A 24435-nucleotide genomic window follows, 5' to 3' on the forward strand; every position below is an offset into this window, starting at 1 on the left:
TATATATATATATATATATATATATATATATATATATATATATATATTTGGGTTAAATAGAACTCATACTGGCATCATCCTTTCCAGAAAATAAAAATACAGAAAATTAAGGCATTTGCTTAAATCAATCAACTAATTAATGGTAGAATCTAAGATCAATCTAAGTCTCTTAATTTCTAATTTGCTTTCTACTGGACCATATATCTGCAATGCTGACTAACTTGGATAGATCAGTCATATTTGATATAAATGTGTGAGCATCTGATAGATATAATTTTAGTATAGAGAGCTTGGAGGTTAAGATAAAATAAGTAGAATATGTTTCAAGAGAAATTGCCTCTTCAAATGCACTTTATTCTTTCATATTTTGAATTTTTAATACATTTTCATTTTGGAATAGTTTTAGGTTCACAGAGAAGTTACAATGATAGTACAGACAGTTTGCATATATGCTGCACACCCAGTTTCCTCTCTTGTTGACATTTATTTTTAAACTAAGAAATAAATATCATCACATATCATCTGAAAAGTCAGAAAAGTGAGAATAATAAGTAGATGTGTAATATAGAGTTATCATTTTTCTCATTTGACTCATGATTAAGGCAAGATGTTGTTACTTGTCCAAAGTCAGATAAAAAAATCAATGACACATGAAATTAGAAACAGAAGATGTGTTAAATGAGGGATTATGAGGATGAATGAATTAATGTCTTTGAAATCACTTCAAAATGTGTGGGCTTCTTAAAATATGTGGACTCCTGCCTAAAGACAAATGATTACTAATATTTAACTTGCTAATCTACTTTCCAACACAACATGTTCTTTCATTAGCTCCTTGTTTATTTGCAACATGGCCTGGCTTGGTTCCTGGTATATTTGGATGCTGAGTGAAGACATGCAAGATTTTCCTGATTTAAAAAGATAGCAAAGTAAATGACAGTGTTTTTGTAATGCAAACTTTAGAAAAAGAAATCATGTACTTATCTCTTAAACAAAAAAGGAAAGTGTTTTTTATTTTAATCAACTTATCAACTTACTGGTACTTTTTATTTATTTTTTATTTATTTTTATTTTATTTATTTATTTATTTGCTGTTGGGTATTTGGTTGCCACTTAAAAAGGTGATCAGATATTCATTCCTGAGAAACATGGCTCTCCAGGAAAATCATTCAAATATAAAACATCTTAACTAAAATATCATTTTTCCTGTTTTTAAAGTTTTTCCCAAAAAGTGAAGTATAATTAGAGATATATAAATATCTGTTTCAGAAAGTAAAACTTTCATCTTGATTATTAACTAGTAAACGAGATTTTGTGTATCGAGTACTTAGCTGCTAATAGCATAATAAAACTTTTCCTGTTATACTCTTGATTTCTGTCAAGATTCTTCTCCTGCTTCTACAAATTTCTCTGCATTTAAGCAACATCAGATAAATGGGCCATGGTTGAAGAGGTTTTCCTCTAGTTAAATAGAGGACAAGCATACGAAGTTCTCTGAAGCCAAGTGTCAACTATAATGCAGGCCAGATTTCCTCTTAACTTTATCAGAGTCTCCAGTCAAAGACAATGGTGTGCTGCTATGGACCATACACAGGACTTGGACTCAGAACATTGTGATAATCATGAATCTGCCCCTGGGTTTGTGTTCAACCTTGAGTATTTTTATAGATATCATATCTTTATTGATAAGATAGTTGTATTAAACTTACTTTCACAACAATTGGGGGTTTTGGAATGAGATATTACATGACAGAATTTTTCATAGACATAAATGGCCACATTATGGTATTATTACATTTTAATATTTCATTAAAACTTTAAACATAAATGCAGAGCTTATGTAGGAAATTGTTTAAAGAAAAATATAGTTTATTCCTCATTCAACATCCAGAATAAGATAAATTTTGCCCAATTCTACTAAAAGAAATGGAGATACCAATCAACCTGTACACTAAACATTGAATCAAAATTTATATAAATAAAATGTAAAGTAAGTTTCCAAAACTAGCTTTATCAGTTCCCTTACTGTCTGAAGTCAGATGCCTTATATAATGTATATATACACAAATCATTTTAGTAAATGTTAATATTAGTTTCATACTTCATATAAAATTTAAAACCTCATCTGGGGTTTGTTCTGGGAGTGTATCCATCATTTGTACCCTTGTGCCAGGAAAAGAATGTTTAGATTCCAAATAACTGAAACAGAAGCAAACTTTTGGAATACAACTTACTTAATAATTTGGCTATTGTTAATCTAGGCTTTCTATGCAGTTGGCAACACTGAAGACTAAATAATGATTTTTTAAAACAAGTATGAAATAAAGAATTGATGTTTGGATATATGAAGTAACAAGTACAAAGAGGTTAAGAAGAAATAAAAGCTGTCCAAATAAACTAGCATTCCTAAAACTGGACATCTGCTCAGATGAATGGTTACAAATAACATGCATTTTATGTGAATAAAGACTAAAATTTGGGGAAAAAAAACAAAATTAGAAATATATACATATGTGTGTTTAGAATTAGAAATTCAAGAAGGAACAAATTTGATCCAAAGCATAAGCAAAGCAGTAAAGAAAAAAGTTCAAAAAAATTGGAGAAGTAACATTTAAAAAATACTTCTTTTTAAAGGAATATTTCTACCCATCTTGTAACTTAAATGTATGCCTACAGTGGAATTTATTAAGGTCAATTGAATTAATTGTAAATTTTAATAAGCTTAAAAGCAAGCACAGCTAATCTGAAAATGAGTGGGGGGGAATTCCCATGATAATAACTTTGCTTTCTAAATTTGTCCACAGGGTAATTTTCTTTCATCCTTCCCATTAAAGATTTAGGCACGAATAAACCCATCTCAAAGAAACACCTTAATAAAACAAAATTAATTCAATGTTAGATTTTTGCAATGCCAGGTTTTCATAAATCCATTTATTAAAATATATCATAAATATAAACTAAATTTTTAAAATGTACAAGTAAACACTTTTTTTTTCAACCTATATAACAGCCTGGCATGTATTCAATTACTCTGTGAGAAAATGTTAATTCCATATGATATATTCTTTCTAGAATCACGTTTCCTTAGATACTAAGTGAAGAAAAAATTGGGCTTTGGAATGAAACAGATCACTACAAAAATCATAGTGCTACCTCTTACAGTCTTAATGATCTTGGGCAAGTTATTGAGCATCTCTAAGGCTCAGACTTCTAATGAAAAGTGGAAGAGATAATAATATCAGGATTTTAGTAAGGATTAAATGAAATGACTTTACATAAAAGAGCTTAGCAGGTCCTCATAATGTTAGTGTTTTATAAAATGAAATTATTTCCTACTATAATTGATTTTATAAACTAAGTTGACAGGCTGGAGAGACAGCAGATTATACTCAAAACAATTAGTTAAAATAAAATCTAAATTCTGAATGCTTCCTATATTCCGGGGTTGTGCCAGGTGTCTGATTTACATCATTAATTTCTTTAAATCCTCATAACTAACTCATAACAATGAGTTAGGTGCTACAGTTGTAACCATTTGACTGATGAGAAAAATGAAGTTTAGAAAAGTGAATTGGCCAAATATCAAATAGTCAGGCACTCTGTAGTCCTAACTCGGACTATTCCAAAGGTTTCATTAATTACCTTTGAAAACAGTCATGAAAATGAAAATGGGCATAATGAAGTAAAGTGCAGGAATTTCAAAGGTGGCAGTAGCAGTAGTAGCAATAGTAAAAACAAAATGTCCTTAAAACAATAAAAAAAAATGCATCCTGTATAGCTCCTGGAAAAGATGCCCTGAGAGTATGATTACTTATCACCTCCCAACTTCAAGCTTCTATGGTTGCTTGTGCCATTTCTATAAAAATCTGTGATTTTAAAAAGAAATTTCATCTGTTATGTATCTTGAAAACAATCTCATTACAATCAAAGACTTCAGACCCACATTAACTTGGATGATCATATTTTTTGGCTTAATTTGTGGTTCTATAGGAATTCCCACATTCTATATATGGGACAATAAATTGAATGAGGCAAAAAGGATATCACTTCTTCATTCTCATTTCAATCTGTGGGGCATTTTGTATCCACAGTAAAGAGCAGGGGCTTAAACCACTTTTCAAATCTCTACCCATTTTCCTGATTTTATAGCATATTATAACTTACACAGATTTGTGACTCATAATTAGATTTATAATCAAATTAAGTGCTTGTGATAATTTTCAATAACTTTATAAAATAATTATAAAATGGCCATTTGAATCTCATTCTATCATAAGATGTACTGATAATCACTAAACAGCGAGAAGATCTTGCCTTCATATTTTCTAATTTAAATAGGGAATGATTTAAGTCTTAATGAAAAGCCCTTTATTTTTTCTACTGAACATTCCTTTCTTTTTATCAGTCAAAATATTTACTTCCAAAGATTGAGATGATGACTTCACACTTCCAATACTTTAATTATAGTTATTTTTTATTGCACAACATGAATGAATAGCTCTCTTATCTATCAAATAGTGAGCCAATAAATTCATTGACAGCCCTTAAATTAATTACCTATTCTTCATTTGACACTTTCTCTTGTAATCATCTTTTATGCATGTTAATTTTAAGTTATAAAATATTGTCAAAACCTTAGTCAGAATATACTATCAATAGAATACAAGAATTCCATTTTCTGTGAGCTCTCAAAATATGATTCTATTTCTATCCTTCATCTATCTACCTACCTACCTACCTGCCTATCTATATCATCTATCTATCTCCATATATCTATGTATCTATCATATTTCTATCTATCTATCTATCTATCTATCTATCTATCTATCTATCTATCTACCTACCTATCTAATTCATTTATTATCCCTATCTGAAAACAAATTTAGAAGCATGGTTTCTTGAATGGAGCAGTAGAGAAGTTAATTCAGTTACACCAGATTGCCAAATAGAAAAAAAATTGAAGTAACTAATGTGAAATAAATGAAGAAATTCAACAGATTATAAAAAACGAAGGGTGTAACCATGCAACTCCATGGACAGTGACTACACATACAAGCAAATGAAAGCAGCTGACCACGTACCCACACACCTTGGCAGAGGTGCACTCCACACTCGTCGGCCACCACCAAGACAGATGATCTCTGATGTTCCTTCCAGTCGATAACCCGATGAGCATGAGAAGGTCAGAGTGTCACCAACCCCAAAGTTGAACCCAATTCGACTACCATATTGAGGAATGCCAGGATCTTCACAAGGTTCAAGGTTATATTCTGTAAATTAGAGAGAAAATTTCCCCGCAGGGGAGGAAAGGGCAAAGAAAATGATAGTGGTTACTTTTAAGGGTGTATTCCTATTGTTTTTAGAACCTAGTCATATATTTAGAAGTGACTATATGAATAGCTATCAGAACATACAAATGGCACACATACGTTTCTTCTTTTGTAAAATAGCTAATAACTTGATAAATATTTGTATGTGCGGTATTCAATATAGACGAGAAAATATCACCTTCTGAATAATAAAATATAGCTTTTTATCTTATTGTTTGTTTCTGCATTAGAAACATTTTTATTTCATATATTTTTGACTTATAATGGTATAAGAACTGCATATTTTCAAACACAAAATAACATTTGAAATGAAATCATTTGCACTTTTGAAATGCATTTTGCTTAATATTTTACATTTAAATGATAAAGGCCCTTCTGCTTCTTGTATACAAGAAGTTCAGCTAATGCATATTCTGAAAAACACATGACTTGAGATGCAAGGGTTTATGTGAGACTGAAGTGACCACACATTGAAAATTATTATATTATGGATTTTTATAGGAACTTTTCCCCAGGCAATAAATGAGCATTATGAAAATGAACAACTAAACAGTCTTCAGGGTATGAAACAGTAGAGTTGATTAAACATTATAATTTATATACAGTCCTAAGAAGAAGTAGCTTATCTAAAAATATTCCCAGAGCAGTTACTGTGTAATTGCAATAAAGAACAAGAGGCATTGCTTCATGTTGACTAGCTAATATTTTATGCTTTAAAAAAATAACTTGGATTTTTTTTCTAACATTCTAGGTTATGTTCATTTACTACTCATGATAAAATACTTTTATGATTTTAGCATATCAATATTTTCATCCAAATACTAAAATAGTTGTTTAAGAACAAGGTTAGTGCTTGTATCATTTTAATATTAGCAAGTTGGCATAAGATTTACTTATTAATTTGTGTCTGTATTAAGAAATAGCTAGTTGTGTTCATTCAAATTGAAAGTAGAGCTCTAAGTGGTGGGAATATATTTTATTCTCTTTGGTCTCATACTTTTTTTCTCCCTGTAATCCAAGTAATACTATTGTCTATAAATAAGATTATACTAGAAGAAAGGAGTAACTATGCTAATTTGATTACAGATTATCTAATTCCAGAATAATAAATTAGGTTTATCTTAATACTAGCCTGTTGGTTATGCCTTCTATGTCTTTTCCTAGGCACATAAAACAAGGAAATCACTGGATTAATTCTCATTTCATTTTTGAGTCTAACTGAAATTTTAAAATATATTTTTTAATTTTTATTTTGCATTTACTAGGCATTTTAGCTAGTTTTGACCTCTGTTAGAATTTTGCAGAATTTTTGTAAATTAAAAAAATGTAATTATTGTACTTCCAGTAGATTTACAGCAAATTAATTAATTTTTGCTTTTTCCCTTATTTATTACTGGAGATAATCTTCAATCTATTCCAATCTTTCCTTAAACTTGACAGATACTACTTTGCTTTCTTTTTTTTAAACTTTTTCTTCTATTCTGCTATTTTTCACTCTCTGTTTCATCATTAGTTATGCTCATATCTTGAAAAAATTGATGTTTTTTAAAAGTTATTGAATGAGCCCTTTTGTTTTTTGTTTATTTTCTCACCAGAGAATGTAATGTTAAATCCTTCATATGATATTGAAAAATCTGAAATGAAACGCAATTGAGCCCTGAAATTTCCATAGAGACCAGCATTGATTGTTGGAGGAAGATCTGAACCAGTCAGGCGTGCCAGTGGTTGGGTAAAACTGCCATTCTCTGTGATCAGTAAGTAGTCATGATGGTCTTCCAAATGAAAAGTGTGGAAGTTGAACTGCACACCTATTAAGAAAAATAGGAACACCGAATTTACAGGTAGATTAGTAAAACACAGAGAGTTACTGTCAAACTACCTATTAGCCAGGGCTTTCCTTCTAATTAAATTTTCTGAAAATGAGAGGCATTACTATAAAATATTCCAAATATATATTGTATTATTCTTTTTATGTGTGTTTTTCCTTCAGATTCATTAAAAGAGATATAATGAGTCATGTCTTGGAAACTGCTTGAAAATAAAATTTAAAAATCAATGCCTGAAAAAAAATTACCTGGTTTTCTGAAAATTTCAAAAGAAATACATATATTTTGTTTACAATAGAGGTGCAACTTCCTGGTGAATACTGTACATGCCTCCATTTTCTTCTCCAATCCCTTCAACCAACATAAAAGCAATGCTCAATATTATAGAACTTAACTTCCAAATATGCTGTTTATTTTAGAAGATAAATATAAAACAGGCATAGGGAATGCTATTTGTTAAATGAATGTAATTATTCTCCATTTATCTGTCACAAATTTCAACCTGTGCATATAATATGCAAAACATGTATATATAAGTGTTCAGCTAAATGAGTTTCCATAAACCAAATACTTTTGCAAATAGTATCCAAATCAATAGTCACAATAATACAAACACCCAGAGCCTTTTTAATAAAACTTTTCTGTCATTTCAGCTTTCCAGAGGTAACCACTCACTCAACTTCTAAAACACAAACTAATTTTGCTGCTTTGTATATATATTTTGTAGTTTATGGAATGGAATCATATATATTCTTTTGGATCTGACTTATTTTACTCAACATTAGGTTTGTGAGATTTCTCAATATCATTGTGCGTAGTTGGGGGTGGCTCATTTTTGGTGATGTATAGTATAGCATTCCACCTTGTGAATATACCACATCTATTTACCTGTTCAACTGCTGATGGTCACTTAAGTTGTTTGCATTTTATCACAAATGTAGACAGTGCTGCCATGAACATGTGAGTATATCTTTTGTGAATGTATGTGCTTTTTTCTGTTGTGTACGTATCTAGGAGTGGAATTACTGAATGATGGGGTAATAATATATGTGTTGCTTTAACAAATACTGTTTTACAAAGTGGCCATGCCGATTTACATCTCCATAGACAATATGGTTGCTCCGTGTCTTCTCCAATACTTGAAAATCTGGGGCTTTTAAATTTGTTCCTTTCCAGTGAGTATGTAGTGGACTCCTTGTGGTATCATGTTAGTATTTAATTACAGTGTCAAGAACACATGTAAAAGACTAATGACTTCACACAAATACACACACTCAAATACACACAACATACTGTGTAAGGAGCCATCTGAAATAAAAAATGGCTACCATAGGGACCCTTCCCTTGAAGTGCTTTATTTTTGTACCTGACCTAAAAAATTACCCAAGTATTTGCTAAGAAAAGTCCAAAATCTGAGAGTATGACAAGTAACATTTTTATTCATTTACATTTTAGTTTCAAATGTTGGGAATTCTTAAGAGTCTCCATTGTTTAAAAAAAAAAAAAAAAAGAGGATAGAAAATAAGACCAAAACAAACAGACTGAAAACACAAACATTACCACGACAAGGTTATTACTGCATAATGAACCAGAAATTTCATATTTGAGAAAGATTTTAAATATATAAGGTACTATTTTCAAATTATTTTTCAAAATGTAAGGTTTTTTTGTTTGTTTTTGTTTGTTTGTTTGTTTGTTTTCTCCTCTCTATAATGGGCAGGAATACAAAACCCCTTTTGGGGGGAGTCCAAAAATTAAGTCAGTTTTTCAAATGTTCTATAGTATAAAATCAGTATTGATACCAGACAGATGGAAGGAAAATGGGGTATTGACATAATAAACAGAAGATGTTCACTGTCCAGATTAGTTCCTGCAAAATAATGTAAGGGTAGAAAGTTCAGATAAGTAAGTTTTATTTCTCCTATAAAGCTAAGAAAAAAATAGTTGGACAATAGGAGAGTAGATTGAAAAAAGAGAAATAAATCGTCATGTATGCTATATTATTTACATTTTTTAAGAAAAAAATGTGCTTGTTCCGAAATACATAGAATGAATTATTTTAGAATTTCATTAATTAATTATTGGTGCCAACAAAGCCACTGTTAAGTATTATTTACCTTTCTGAGCCCTACTTTCTCCATCTGTAAAATAGGGCTCTAATAGAGTTGTTTTGCAGTTTAAATAAGGTAACATGAAAATGACTTCGCATAGTGACTGGCACAGAGGAAGTATTCAGAAAGTGCTATTGCTATTGATCAATTTCCCAAAATAAGAGCTAATGTTTTTCCTGTTATTTAGCCCTGGCAAGCCACTTTATAAAATGAAGCTGCTGTTCAAGTCATGGATTAAATGGTAATATCCGTTTTCTTTCACTACTGCAAAACAGCTTAAGACCTTCGAAGTTGTGCCGAAGGTCAATTAATCCAAATAAGAAAATGATCCTGATAAACTACTATATTCTAGTCATTATAGAATATAAATATTTAGAAGAATGTAAGTAACTCATGGCCTATCTGAGGAAAAAGGTACATGAACCAAAATTTTAATCATTCTGCCAAACTGGTTAATATAAGTCAATATAGGAGCATAGAAATAGAGGTAACTAATTTGTCAAAGGGGTCCGTAGAGGTGTATAAAAATGACCTTCAAACGTAATGACCATCCAGGTCTGGAGGCTCACACTTGTAATCCCAGTACTTTGGGTGGCCTAGGTGGGTGGATTGCTTGAATCCAGGAGTTTGAGATCAGCTTTAGCAACACGGCAGAATCCCATCTCTACAAAAAACTACAAAACTTAACTAAGTGTGGTGGCATGCACCTGTAGTCCCACCTACTCAGGAGGCTGAGGTGGGAGGATCACCTGAGCCCAGGAAGATTGAGGATGCAGTGAGCCAGGAACAGCCTGGGTGACAGGATGAGAACCCATCTCAGGAAAAACACAAAAATAAAAACAAACCAACAAAAAAACCCAAAGCAATGACCTCCTAAAGCAAAAAAGGCAATGACTTCCAAAAGCAAGAAGTTTGTGATGTTGCAGACTATGATAGACATTTTGGAAAGAAGGGGATTACACAGGCAAAGACACACAATTCTAACAAGGCAGGGAGAAAAAGTCAGTGGTTTCAGTATCGTAATTACTTCTCGTAAGAATGCTAATTCAGGATGCCCAATAAAGGTAATTTATGGTACAGATATATGTATATTAAAGGCTTGTACTTAAAGTCAAAATAGCTTTAATATCTAGGTTTTAGTTACAGTCATGCCACCAGCTATCACCTAAAGGGTGCCATTTGACTTATTTTTTTCCTAATATGTAAAGTAATAGGTGTGGACTATGCTTTATTTAAGGACAGCCTAACTTCTAAGACTCTAAGGGTTTTTTTCTGAGTACACTTTTTTTCTCCAGGTTTCCTGTAACTATTTATAATTAGCATCTTGATTTATAGAATGTGTTTAAGGAAAATCTCTCATGGTGTCCCTGCAAGTAAGGAGCAATGTAGGCTGAATGACACTGTAGTTAACTGACTTTGAAACTATTGAACAATTATATGTGTTCAAACACTTTGACTTCATGTTTAATGGTGAAGAGATTACAGATGGCACATTTAAATTTTATTATTTCTTAAATACTTATTTAGATCTATACTTGTTAAGATTCTTATAAACTCTTAAAGTACTAATGATCATACTTACATAAGAACATTCTGACTATATAATGTAAATGTAAGTGAAATGTAAATCACTTCAAAATGATCTCATAGGAAGTCTGAATCAAAATCGATATGATAAAATGTAACAGGGATAAATATAAAAGTTTGCACTGAAGATAGAAAAAAAAGCAAGTGTATAATTATAGAATTTTAGGAATTTAATTTATCTGTATTTTAAGTCCCAGTAATCTAAAAAGATGATTTACATTACTACAAACTTCTTATCAATTAGTAGTATAACATGGTAGCAAAAAAGTTAATTAACACAAATACTTTCTTCTTGAATGAAAATAATTTTAGTGTTACACTGTGCCACGATGTGTTCAGTTTTAGAAAACCACATTTTAAAGAGATAAGCTGGAACGTATCCAGAGAAAGTTGATTAGAGTGGTGATGAACATGAAAATATTATCTTATGATGAATTAAAGGAACTAGGAGTGTTTAGTCTGGGTAGAAAAGACTTAGAATAAAGATCTAGGGATAGAGGACATGAAAAACATGGTAGTCTCAGAACTGTGAGTTGGTGTGTTTGAGGAGCTTTTGGTTGGAGCAAAGATTAGGCTGCTTTTTTGGTGTAGCTCCAGAGAGCAGAACAGGGATAACGGCTGCAGAATAATTTTTAAACAACTAAATATGTAAAAAATGAGCAAGTTTTCCCAAGGAGTACAGTCCTTATCAACAGAAATATCCATAACAGGTCAGTTCTTCCTGTTTCTGAAACACTATACAGAGAAACTAGTTTTCTGAGAAAGAGGTTAGACTATATTACCTTGAATATTTCTCCCAACTTTGAGATTTTCCTTCAAGAAACTTTGGCTACACTTTGGAAGAGTTGTACTTCAAACAAACTCAGCTGGCTCTTAAAACAAAGGCATCTACATCTGCATCTCTTGCCATGTAAATATGGATTTAATTAACACTTGCAACCTGTGAAGATGCAAAACTTTAAGTGTTAATTAAACCTCTATTTACATAGCAAGCAGTATGTAGCACTCCACTCCCTTCTATAATATCAGGGAGCTTATTTTAAACTCCATTAATCTACTTCACAATGGAATAATAGGATACTTGTTTAGCTTCCAGCAAAGAGTCTTCTACTAATAAAGAATGACAAAAATCACAGTTTACAAAGTCTTCTACTTCATTCCTGCTATTCGGTACCAGAATACTCGTTTTAAAAACACTTTCTTCTCAATAATATTTAATTCATTGTAGAAATCTAACTAAAATTGTCCTGACATAATTCTCACTTCCTGATAAAATAATATGTAATTTTATCAAAGGCAAACTTTATTTGTGAAAACACAATACATTTAAATGTATTAAACGTAAGGCTTTAGTTTTAATTGTAACATCTCCTTATTGCTAAAAGTATTTTATTTTGATTTTTTCTTTTTTTTTAGATTTTCTAAAAAAAATTATTTATTTTTAATAAATACAATTTAGTAGTAAAATTCAATAATGTAATACAGTAACAGAGCTAAAATAAAGGGTACTTATCAAAATGAGGTTTTAAAATGAATAAAGTAGCTCCTTTAGAAGATCAGCCCATGGAGATCTTCAAGTAAATAACTTTAATATATTTTTTGTTTTCATATATTGGAATGGTCATTTTACCATTGATAAGTTGTTGCCTTGATAAATTACACTGTACCTTGATAAATTTGAAGTACCTACTTATACATTTCTAATTATAAGCAATATTTGCAAAAATGGATGGTAAATTAAACATGAGTAATTAATTGTTTAGCAGTCCTTCTTATTAAGCACTAAGAAAATGAATTATTAATTACATAAAATTGTTTGTTATAGATTCCTAAAGGGATACATGTCATTCTTTATAGGATTCCTGTCAAAACAGTGAAGTAGGTTGTAAAAGTTTTATGAGTCTGGTTGAATCTCGTGAATGAACCATATTTAATACTACAGAGCCTTTTACTTATTTGTTTATTTGTAAAAGGACATTTATTAACATCTACTTATGCAGAGTGCAATTTTACTCTATTTATGTGAGACATATCTGCAGCTCTGTACTAAAGAATCTGAGACACAGATATTTATAGAATGCCTATAAATTAAATAATATAATTATTATAAACAAAACAGAAACATTCATAAACAAGTTTGTATAAACATATACTAGTTGCTTTAAAATTGGCTCAGCATATCAGAGCATCTCATATTCCCCTTTGAACTCCTGAAATCAACTTCTTAACACTATGTCAGAAACTACAGTCATCTTATTCGACATTTTCTTGTTACAAAAAATTCAAATATCATTAGTTTATTATATCAAAACTAAACAAATCTCTCATAGCACCAGCCTGGTAAAAACATGAGCACATTGTAATACTATAGAACAGTAAATATAATTTTTGTGGCAATTATTTAAATTGAAATGTGTTTTAGCATACTGTAGTATTGATCTGTTTTTGCTCATGCAAAATAACATGTAAAGGAAAATTAAATAAAAATAGATTCAATGAAAATTCAGAAGACAGTCCAATTATTATTTCATGAGGCAAATTACCTTTTCCATGGGTTACATCAACAGTCCATGTACAATTCAGAGAATTTGGATAAAATTCCGGGTAACCAGGTGATAAGATTGTTCCACTAGGCCCTCTAACATCTCCTCCACATAATGCTGAAATACAAAGAAATAGAGCCATGTGATCAACAGTGAGAGAGACAGAGGGTGAATAAATCTCTTATCTCCTTTCTTGAATTGAGGAGTCGCATTATCTTTGCTTAAGCTACATCCTTGTAATAGCAGGTGTGTATTAAGACCTTTTCCAATACTAGTAAATCATTTTATCCATTGTATCACTAGAGAAGAAAAGGGTACTCAGTAGCATCTGAGAATTAGTACTGTACCCAAGGGAACATGACTCAACTTTCCACATTTGAATTTGAAGTATGTGCTAATACATTTCTAATTATAAGCAGTATTTGCATAAATTGGTGGTAAATTAAATATGAGTAATTAATTGTTTAGCAATCCCTCTTATTAAGCACTAAGAAAATGAATTGCTAATTGTATAAAATTGATTGATATAGATTCCTAAAGGGATATGTGTTATTCCTTATAGGATTCCTTTCAAAACTATGAAGTGAGTTGTAAAAGTTTCCAAGGCTGCTTCTGTACTTCTGTATTTTTCTAGGAAATATTATAAACAAAAAGGATCTTTTGAAGGGATGTAGTTTTGTAAGTAAATATTCTAAGATAATAAAAATAAGTTAATCTTAGGTCAACAAATAATATTTGAGTTGATATTCATTTCCTTGAGAACAAATCAAGGTCTTCTACTATATTCAACAGCCATCAGTGCTTATGGTACACCAGACAATTTTATCAAAATTGGAAACTGGAGGAGGCAAAAAAATATATATATATATATTGCCTAGTAAGCATTTTTATTCTAGTATGAGCAGAGAATTTGTTGACTCCTTATTCTATTTCACTTGAAAAGGCCAACTCTTAGACACAGCCAAGGGTAGTAAGAATCATGAATGCAACATGTACCCTTGTCTAATTTGATCCTTGCCCCACTTCCCCAGCACACTAGAAAAGTGAGTTTTGAAGTCTCTCCAAAGCACCTAACACTATAACATATGAATTTGTTAAGTGAAATATGATGAGTGAAATGTCTACTGAATTAAAACCTACAGTCTCTATTTCAAAGGACTGTATGTCGTGCAGCTAGAATAAAATTTCTCAATGAACACAAGAATGAAAATTAAGGGAGTTAAATTAATTTAAAATACACAAAAAGGTTACAAAAAAGAGAGATGCAAACTTTTAGAAAGGACACCAGATGGCCGGGCGCGGTGGCTCACGCCTGTAATCCCAGCACTTTGGGAGGCCGAGGCGGGCGGATCACAAGGTCAGGAGATCGAGACCACGGTGAAACCCCGTCTCTACTAAAAATACAAAAAATTAGCCGGGCGCGGTGGCGGGCGCCTGTAGTCCCAGCTACTCAGGAGGCTGAGGCAGGAGAATGGCGTGAATCCGGGAGGCGGAGCTTGCAGTGAGCCGAGATCGCGCCACTGCACTCCAGCCTGGGCGACAGAGCAAGACTCCGTCTCAAAAAAAAAAAAAAAAAAAAAAAAAGAAAGGACACCAGATATGTGCCCCTGAGCATGCACATGTATGTGTGTATTTGTGTATCTGTGTGTTTGTGTGTGTGTATGTATAAGAAGTTGAGAGGAAATTTTTCTGTATATCAGTATTCTTTCAAATAAAGACACTTTGTCAAGTATCCTACTTCTTGAGAAGTTTCTTGGGAATTGTTTTGTCTGTAAGCTGTACCTATATACCTTTGTAGAAGGGGAAACTTAAAGAGACATTCTGCAGGTAAATGAATAAATCTTTGTAACACATAAACACATTTAAAAATTTAGGAGGAATGCTCAACAGCTAATATATTATAACAAACATTCATAATATTACTTTGACTAGAATCAGATGGGAAAATATAGAATACGTTTTTAAAACAAAGTGAAGATTTCTGTTATTTGAAAATAATTATCATTGGATGCAGACATTGAAGAGAATGGACTTAAAGATGGAATTTCATAGTAAATAGTGGGGAAAGAATGTAATTTAAGTTCTTTTGAAAGATGAAACTAAAAACATAAAGACACATAAACTTTATTTTATATCTAATAAAACAGGATAAAATTACAACGATTTACTAATTCTTACCAAAAACAAAACTAAACACTGTTTTGATCTTAAAATGTAGCTGGCACTATTCTGCAGATTTTATTTATGTTAACTCAGCCCCCACAACAACCTTTTGAGAAGAATGCTGTAATTATGCGGTTTACAGATGAGAAAGCAAGTATAGATAGAACTCAGTCTAGTTCCAGGGTCTATGATCTCAAGCAGATTCTTGAATCGTGTTGATGTTTTTTCCATGTTAACAGTACTGTTTTAGCAAGCTATGATGTTCTTTACTTATGTTTGATTTTGCAGCACTTCCCTCACAAATGATCAATATATTAAAAAAAAAAATCAGGGGCATCCTTTATTTTCTCAGAGATTCATTTTATCCTTTTATGTTCAAATCACTTTTTTTGTGCACCCAACACCTATTGTGTCAGTATCCTTGTCTGTGTTCTTTAATTGATCTCTCTTTTGAATTCTCATTTGCCAGTGGCTTCCTATGTGACTGAAATAGTTCTCCATCATCACCATCATCAGCCTCATCATTTTCATCAACCTAATGAAATTTTTCATTTTTCTAAATGAGTTTATTTTACACTGCCAATGTTTTAAATTGCATTTGTTTTATACTGTCAGCTTTTTAAGCAATTACATGAGATTGTACAGTGACAGATGCTAACGCTAAATAGAAAGTATCTTTGAGTTGGATTAATTTTAAAAGTGGTTAATTCATTACTGAATATTCTTTCATACTGATGATGTTTGCTTATCTAAAAACTATTCCTCCTATTGGAAAGATAAGAATTTGTAAGAGCTTATTAAAATCAATGATGAATGACCTAAAATATTAAGATGAATAAAAAAGATTTAAGTTTTTATATGAGATATTTTGTTTTATATTTTCAGGTACAGGATGGAATTTAAATGTATTGTAACAGATATAGTGGTATAGAGATGATTATGAAAATTTCTCCAAAAACAAATGACTTAAAAAATGAATGCTGAGATTTAAGTCCGTTTAAGAGAATGTGTGGGCCATTCACTTAGTAAACGTTATTAGAACAAGACTGTCTAAAACAGGTGCCATGGATCTCCTGTGTTATCTCCTGTTATGTGTTCAGAAGGAATTCCAATTTATTGCAGCAACCTTGCTAATTGATTCCATGTGTCTTCAGGGATACCAACAGTTTTGTAAGAGACATAATAGGATTACATGTTCTTGTGAATGAGATAGACAATTGTGTATCAAGTGAATCTTTGAAAAACTAAAGAACTCAGAGCATGATGAAATATATATATATATATGAAAAACTCAGTTACTTTATGTGAACTCAAACAGCTGGCAAAAAAAAAGCACCTAAAAGGATAAAAAGCATCTAAAAGCTAAAAATCTGAGGCACAATAAGACATTATAGTGACAGTTCAGTTAGTGGAGAACAATTAGTCAGATACACAGTAATCTTGGGCAGTAGAGATTTTTATCCCTGATTTTTATAACATATGATACTGCTTTTTCATAGGATAAGTATCCATTATAATTTCGAAATAGTGAAGTCTCTTCAAAAGCTGAGCACTTGAATGTAATTGCCCAGACCTGTAAATTTATACCATGTCCTTGTTAGTGATACACACTGGGCCAGTACAAATCTGTCTATATCCAAAATGGACAATTTTTAGACCAGGATCCATCAAAACACTTTCAGTATTGTAATGAAGCATGGAAATAACCATCTATTAAAAATCCCATTAGTTTTTAATTTGTTGGTTTGTTTGCTTTTAATCTCATCTCTTCTTTTCCTATTTTCAAGTCTCCCTGTTATGCCCTTAAACTGAGACTGTTCATACTTGCTTATACTCTAGACAAACTTGGTTATCTTGAATTCTAGGAATCTAAACCTGAATCCAGGTATTCATTTGCTACTTTAACCTCTGTACTCAAACCTTTTAATAAGACTAAAGAAATAAGGGAAATAATGAGGTTTAAGTCCATTCAGTTCCATTTTGGTCTGCCTCTTAATGATTTGAGTGACACTGAATCACTTAACCTTTTTTAGGTTAAATTTCTCACAAAATAGCCACATTGTTTCTCAAAGTGGGATAATTTGAGTTTAAAATTGGGGTCTCAGGACAGAAGGTGAAAACAGAGCATGTCTTAGGCAATTCAGGACATAGCATACCTACACATCCATTAAAAGGGGAGGTGTCTTAAGCAACAATGCCTAGTTCCTGGAAGGTTGCTTCAAACCCAGCATCTGATCTTAGCCCTACGCCATTACTCATGACAATCTCATGTACCCAGTGCATAAAAAACATCATTTATCTGTGACTTTTAGCATACATGCAGCCTTTAACACTTGATATGTTGGACAAAGCAAAATGCTCCCCTAAAATTTCTTGTCTGGTCTACCTTAGAGCCATTCAAATCTCAGTTTTATCAAAAATACTGCAGAGATATATAGGAGTAAGTTCTAATCAAAGTATCTAGTAAAAAAAAAATGTTTGTTTTTTAAATCAAATCTCTTATGTGTCACAGGACACCTTTTACAAATACATGTTAAAGCAACAAGAACACCTGGTTCTTGATTATAAGAATATAAGAAAAATAAGATAGAGTATAACTGTTATCCATTCAAGAAGAATGTAGACACTGTTTATGCTCAACAGTCTTTTTATAGTGTATATACAGCATAATTAATAAATACTAAGTTAACAAATCAATAACTGGTTATAAGGTAGCAATAAATGCCATATAAATATAAAGAGCTACAGAGTTTAGAAAAAGTCACGATTATGCCCAGTTGCTTTGTTCAGGAAAAGCATGATCAAGTTCATAACCTTTAAAAGTTGACTAGAATTTTGATATGCATAGTTGAGGGAAGGGCTAGAACATTCCAGGAGAAAAAGAACAAAATTCATGAAGGCAAAAACCAGAAAATATATATGCAAAACCAAAAGCAAAAGTATTTCCATAAGTACATTTCATGAAGAATATAGCTTTCTTTCATTCAACACAGATTTATTGTGTGCCAACTGTTTGACAAGGACTCTTCTTGGCATTGAGAGTACGACAGTGAGTCTAGCAGAGCACCTACTACATGACATGTATATTCTGTTAGGTAAAGAGACAATAAATACCAAAAAATAATGTAAACAGAGTGAAAAATACTAGGAAGTAAAATTTAAGTGGCACGAAATGGGTTACTCTTTCACATAATTACTGAGGCAAGTATTGAGTATATAGTTGTGAGTGAAATTAGGGAGTGAGTCATATGGTTCTGTGGGGGAATCCTGATTCAGGACAAAAGGAAGGGAGGCTTAGAGGGACAGAATGGGAGGAATGGGAAAGGGTTCTCATATTGGGAAAATTATTCAGGAGACACGTGTAGTTGGAATGGAGTAGCATGAATGAGGAAGAGAGTGGTGAAGGATGAAGTATGGGATGTAGTAAGGGCCCAGAATACCTGGGGTTAATCAAATCATGCAAAAGTCTTTGGATTTTATTCTGCCTGGGATGAAAGGTGCAAGAAGGTTCTAGGTAAGGGGTTGTCCTGATTTGCCTTAGTTTATAAAAGCTTACTCTGGCTGCTTGTTGAAAACTAGACCTAAAAGTTTAAAAGGAGAAGCAGAGAAATTCTTTAAGAAGTGGAATTTAAATAAATAAATAAATAAGGCACTAAATTTACAAACTAATGCAGAATCTGATGAAAGAATTTCTGGTTCAAGGTTCAAAGTTTTTCAGTCAATAGTGAAATATGAATTAAGAAAGGATCCACTTTTACTTCAAAATCTAAGCATATACACAGAAAATAGAATTAAATAAAATTACTCTTTTTCTTTGGTATACTTGATAGCAAAAAGAGTAATGTCCTGCTTTTCAGTTATGCATTCCAAGCAGCACAGAGTATCAATAAACTATTAAAATGACTGTATCATATATAAATATATACATTTACATATAAAGTCCTTAAAGTAAGTATGTGACATCACTGAGAAAGAATAACAAATGTATCATCTATCTTTCATTTTAAGGAATTTTAGTATTTTCCTATTGTGTAGAATGTGGGCAGGTGACAGTGTAGTGGCAGACTTGTGCCCAGGACCTGGATCTAGGCTGCCTGGATTTAAATTCTGACTTTGCCATTAATGAGTGGGGTGATATACGGTGAGGTTCTTAATTTTCCTTTGCCTTAGTTTCCTCATCTGCAAGTGGTGATCATAATAGCACTTATCTTATAGAGTTACTTGGAAGAGAAAATGACTTAAAATACATAAAGCACCTGTAGCAGTATCAGCACATGGTAAAAACTCAATAAATATTAGTCATCACTGTTATTACCACCAAACTACATTGTCTGGTTTGCTTTGTAAATCAGCTAATCATGGGATACAAAGACATCACAAAAGCTGATGTATGTTAGAGTGAAGCACAGTGTACACAAGCATTAGGCAACCTAGGCCAATCAAGTTTACATTCCTGGAACAGGGCAAGAACTTCTGTTTGTCTATTTCTCCCTTGCTAACTCAGGAGATTTGTACTAATTACCTCTGGTGCAAAAGTCTCTATTAAAGGAAGCGTCTGATCAAATCTGTTCACTAGGTGACATGATAGTTGAGTTCAGTTCGAGTCAACAGAAAAAAAAAATATTAAGTAGCTGTTTTATACACAGCTTAGCCATTTTTAAAATAAATATAATTCTGTCCTTGTCCAGTTACACTCAACATGAAATAGAAATGCAAAAGAGGAGGCCAGGTCATAACAGAGGTTAAAAGTAACATGATTTGATCTTTTAAAATAAAGATGCATTGTAAGAACGCAGGATGGAAACATCACAGAAAAGGATGGATTTCTCAAGGTTAAGGACCAAGAATTCCATGATTAGTCACTTGAGCTTTCATTTCTAAGCAATAAAAAGCCATTAAGAATTTTGGATCTGGAATATAACATGAAATAACCTTAGTGAGAAACATGGGGTTGGATTGAAAAACTCAGAAATGATTGCCGTTGCACTGATGAAAAATGATGAAGGCCTGTGCTGCTCCTGGGAAAACTGGATCTATTTGCTTTTATTATTAATAAAAGTTAGGCGTGTTGATGGGCTTGCCATTACTTTTTATCTTCCTGATTCTTACAATATTGCCTCTGTACCTTTCTTTCATGGTGAATGCTCCTCATTCAGGCCAACATTGTAGTTTTATTAGGGTCTAGCAAACATAGGACCTTTATACCACCATGGTTTGTCTCAACCACAGGGATAGATGAGCACATGACCAAGACAAAGTCAACCATAATGGGCCCTTCTCCTTCACTATAATTACTAGTTTAGATATGGACCAATTGAACACCTTCCCTGGGATTTTTCTAATTAGAATAACAGGGAAGAGCTCTCATTCCTCTCTGAATCTGAAGATACAGGACTAACAACTTCCATCTCCCAAGAGTGTATACACTACTGTCAATTTCTCACATGGAAAAAACCTGGCTGCAATATAAGACAATTATGTGAATCTCAAAGAAAAGTCTAGGTGAAAGATAGAGAAATTCTTAAAAAGTTTTGAATTTATACTTATTTAGCAATGAGAGGTATACCACTTTGCCTTTTCTACTATTTGAACAGTTGAACAACAGCTTGTTTTTATTTTTAAATACCAATTAGACATGGGTTTCTGTCACTTACAATCACAAATTAAAGGAAGATGTTTTGATGATGTGTTTAAATCTTGATATAAAAACAAATTAGCTTAAAACTGTTTAAAAAATGATGGCACAGACAATACTTGAAAATTTAATCATAAAATGACAAATGGCATCTTCCACCTTAAGAAATAATAAGTGTAGAATTTGAAAATAGTGCTGTAAATAGAAATTAAAACCCATAGTTAAATAATACCTAGATTTACATTGAGTGTGCTTTTTGACAAGCAAATATGAAAGCACTTTCCAATCTTAGGAGAAGCAGTTTCTTCCACTGGATTTCATATATGTTTCCTGAAAAATGAAGTGATTCTGACTTATTTTCACAGAAACAATGAAGCAGTAAAGAACACTGGTATACTATTTATTATAACTAGGAACTTGACACAACAGATTAGTCTGAGTAAACTACCGTGGTGCTGTGTAGCTGGTTAGAATTTGGGTAGATAAGCTGGCCTTCCATTTGAACTGGGACATGTTGTCTTTCAAGGCAGGAAGCGAATGCTGCATTTTTTTTAGGGCTTTCTTCTCATATCAATTTGGCATTTTCAAGGCTGTTTTCAAAAGGTCCACAGTATGTTCTTAAAATAGTTACATAGGTGAGTTTTAAATATATATGCAAATACAAACAGGGTAGATACATAGATAGTATTTTTAGGCATGGAGTAAGTTTGGTTGATTAGCAACAGTCTTTATTTCATGAATGGTTTTATGGCATAAATTTGCCAGAAAACAAAAGAACCTTTAAAAAATCTAAAAGATTTATAATTATGTCAAATCCCATATAAAAAAATTGATTTTTCTGTTTCTAAATCAGCATATTTTGCATGTCAAATGAGTTATTACCATCACAGGTTGGAAGTGGATGACTCCACCAGTGGTTTTTTTCGCATAGAAGGGGCTCTTCATGACTCAACCTGTATCCTGGATCACAACTAAATGAAACAGTAGAGCCAATGGAGAAATCATGACCATAGCGACGGCCATGTACAGGTATTCCAGGGTCCAAGCAAGAATATGTGTTTACTGTGACACCTAGAAAACAAAGGGAAGAAAATAAAGACTAAGCTTGGTGGGGTTAGGATTTACTGAAAATCATTCCTAATTCTTCAAACAGTTACAAGCAATGATTTTTACAAATAAAGGTACTCATACTTCATTTTTAAAATCAGCAATTTATTTAGTAAATTTGATTTTTCATTTCCTACCATTAAGGATCAAATTCAGGTCATTTAATTATATAAGAACTTGATGAAAATGTATAACTATCTGTAAAATTTTGTATTGTTTTAAATTTTGTGTATATATACACATATATCACAATAATAATCATAGTGACAGTCAACATTTCTTGAATTTATTATATTCCAAGCACCATTCTAAATATCATACAAAATATTCTAATCACTAAAGGAAAAAGAAGAGTAGAGGCATTTTGCAAGGTATGAAAGCATGAACACCAGAACCGTTCTAAGAAAAACCAATTAGTACGTTTCCTCTGGTGGTTAACTGTTGCTGTTATCAATAGTCTATAGTACACTTCAGTGTCTCCTGATATCTTCCTTGCAATTTACAATCTCTAGCTGAGATCATGCCATGACAATGTTTTCTAGAAACATTCCTGGCCCCCACTTGTTCGATGCCAGTAGCACTTCTCCAGTCATGACAATAACAAATATCTCCAGGTATTGCTACAGATTTCTTGGGGTGCGACAACTCTCAATTGAGAATCACTGGTATAAAGTATACCACGTTATTATTTTTTCTTCCTATATAGGATATTTAAAGAATGAATAACTACAATTTCTATATTCCAAAATTAATCATTAACATTTTTAATATTGTATAATTATATTCAATCACATTTATATGAGAAAATATTTATTTGTATTAGCTACCCAATTCAAAAATGAAGCTAAACAAAATGGCACAAAATAGAAGTTTAATTTTAAAGAGGGAAATTGCACATTTTAAGTATATTTATCAAGCATATTCACTTTATCTAAATGCTGTTATTTTAATGAAAAACTAAAATACAATAGAGACAAATTTATCTTCAACACAACTACTTTTATCTGCTAAGTTCCTCTTCTAAGTGAGACCATTATTTTTCTAAGCACCCAGTGCTTTTTTTTTGAGACAGAGTCTTCCTTTGTCACCCAGGCTGGAGTGCAGTGGCACAGTCTCGGCTCACTGTGACCTCCACCTGCTGGGTTCAAGCAATTCTCCTGCCTCAGCCTCCTGATTAGCTGGGACTACAGGCACATGCCACCACGCCCGGCTAATTTTTTGTATTGTTAGTAGAGACGGAGTTTTATCATCTTGCCCAGGCTGGTCTCAAGCTCCTGACCTCAGGTAATCTGCTTGCCTCAGCCTCCCAAAGTGCTAAGATTACAGGCGTGAGTCAATGCGCCTGGCCAGTACCCAGTGCTTTAAAACTCTCATTTGTCTTTGACTCCTCACTTTTTTCCTCCACAAAATATGTCTGAAATCCATTCTCATTGAAAAGCATCATGTCAAGTATTATTTCTCTTACCCTATGCAAGGCCCTCATCACCTCAAGTTTATGAAATAAACAATAACATCTAGCATGTTTTTCAGTATCTTTCATCTCCAATTTATTCTATATAAAATGTTGGACATACGTATAGCCAAAACATGTTTTTTCATAGCTTTAATACCCGATGGCTAATGGCACCATGTTCAAAGTCGTCACCCTGAAAATTAAGATTCCCAAATTAGACTTTACTATTCTAAATTTTTGTCATTATCTCCCAGTGGTCATTCTTTATATCAATCAGATAAGTCTCCTCATTAGTTTTACGCTTTGTCTCGTAGGAATACCTTCAGTTGTCCCCTTAACGTACACAATCTTCTCAATCTTTAACAGAAAAGTTTAGATCCCCTTCCTTTAGGTTTCAATTTCCTCCAGTGTTCCAGGTTACATATAACTTTCCTTTACATGAAACTCTAACATTGTAGTAAAATCTTCTAAAATCAGAGAAATGGGGGTTGCAGTGGTCATATACAATGTAAATTACAGTAAAATTTAATTATTCAAAAGTGATTGTAATGTTTTTGGTCATTGACCTATAGTAAAGGTCAATGAATATATGGGGTTAATAATTCATTTGCCTTTTTTGGCTTTTCAACTGATAAAGTAAGATGATGTATTTATTTTATGTCTTCCACTGTGCCGCATTG

General features: G+C 32.2%; 1 protein-coding gene across 1 annotated transcript in view; it reads right to left on the minus strand.

Moving 5' to 3' along the window:
• The window catches only part of CSMD3 (CUB and Sushi multiple domains 3), a 1234679-nt gene that overhangs the window by 380761 nt on the left and 829483 nt on the right, over positions 1-24435 (minus strand). The window contains exons 19-22 of the mRNA XM_025394338.1: positions 22078-22266; positions 13398-13514; positions 6923-7138; positions 5082-5270 (exon numbers count right to left, since the gene is read on the minus strand). Of these exons, the coding sequence (XP_025250123.1) occupies positions 5082-5270; positions 6923-7138; positions 13398-13514; positions 22078-22266 (711 nt within the window). The remainder of the gene's footprint in view (positions 1-5081; positions 5271-6922; positions 7139-13397; positions 13515-22077; positions 22267-24435) is intronic.

Source organism: Theropithecus gelada, chromosome 8 (genome assembly GCF_003255815.1).
Source record: "Theropithecus gelada isolate Dixy chromosome 8, Tgel_1.0, whole genome shotgun sequence".
NCBI lineage: Eukaryota > Metazoa > Chordata > Mammalia > Primates > Cercopithecidae > Theropithecus > Theropithecus gelada.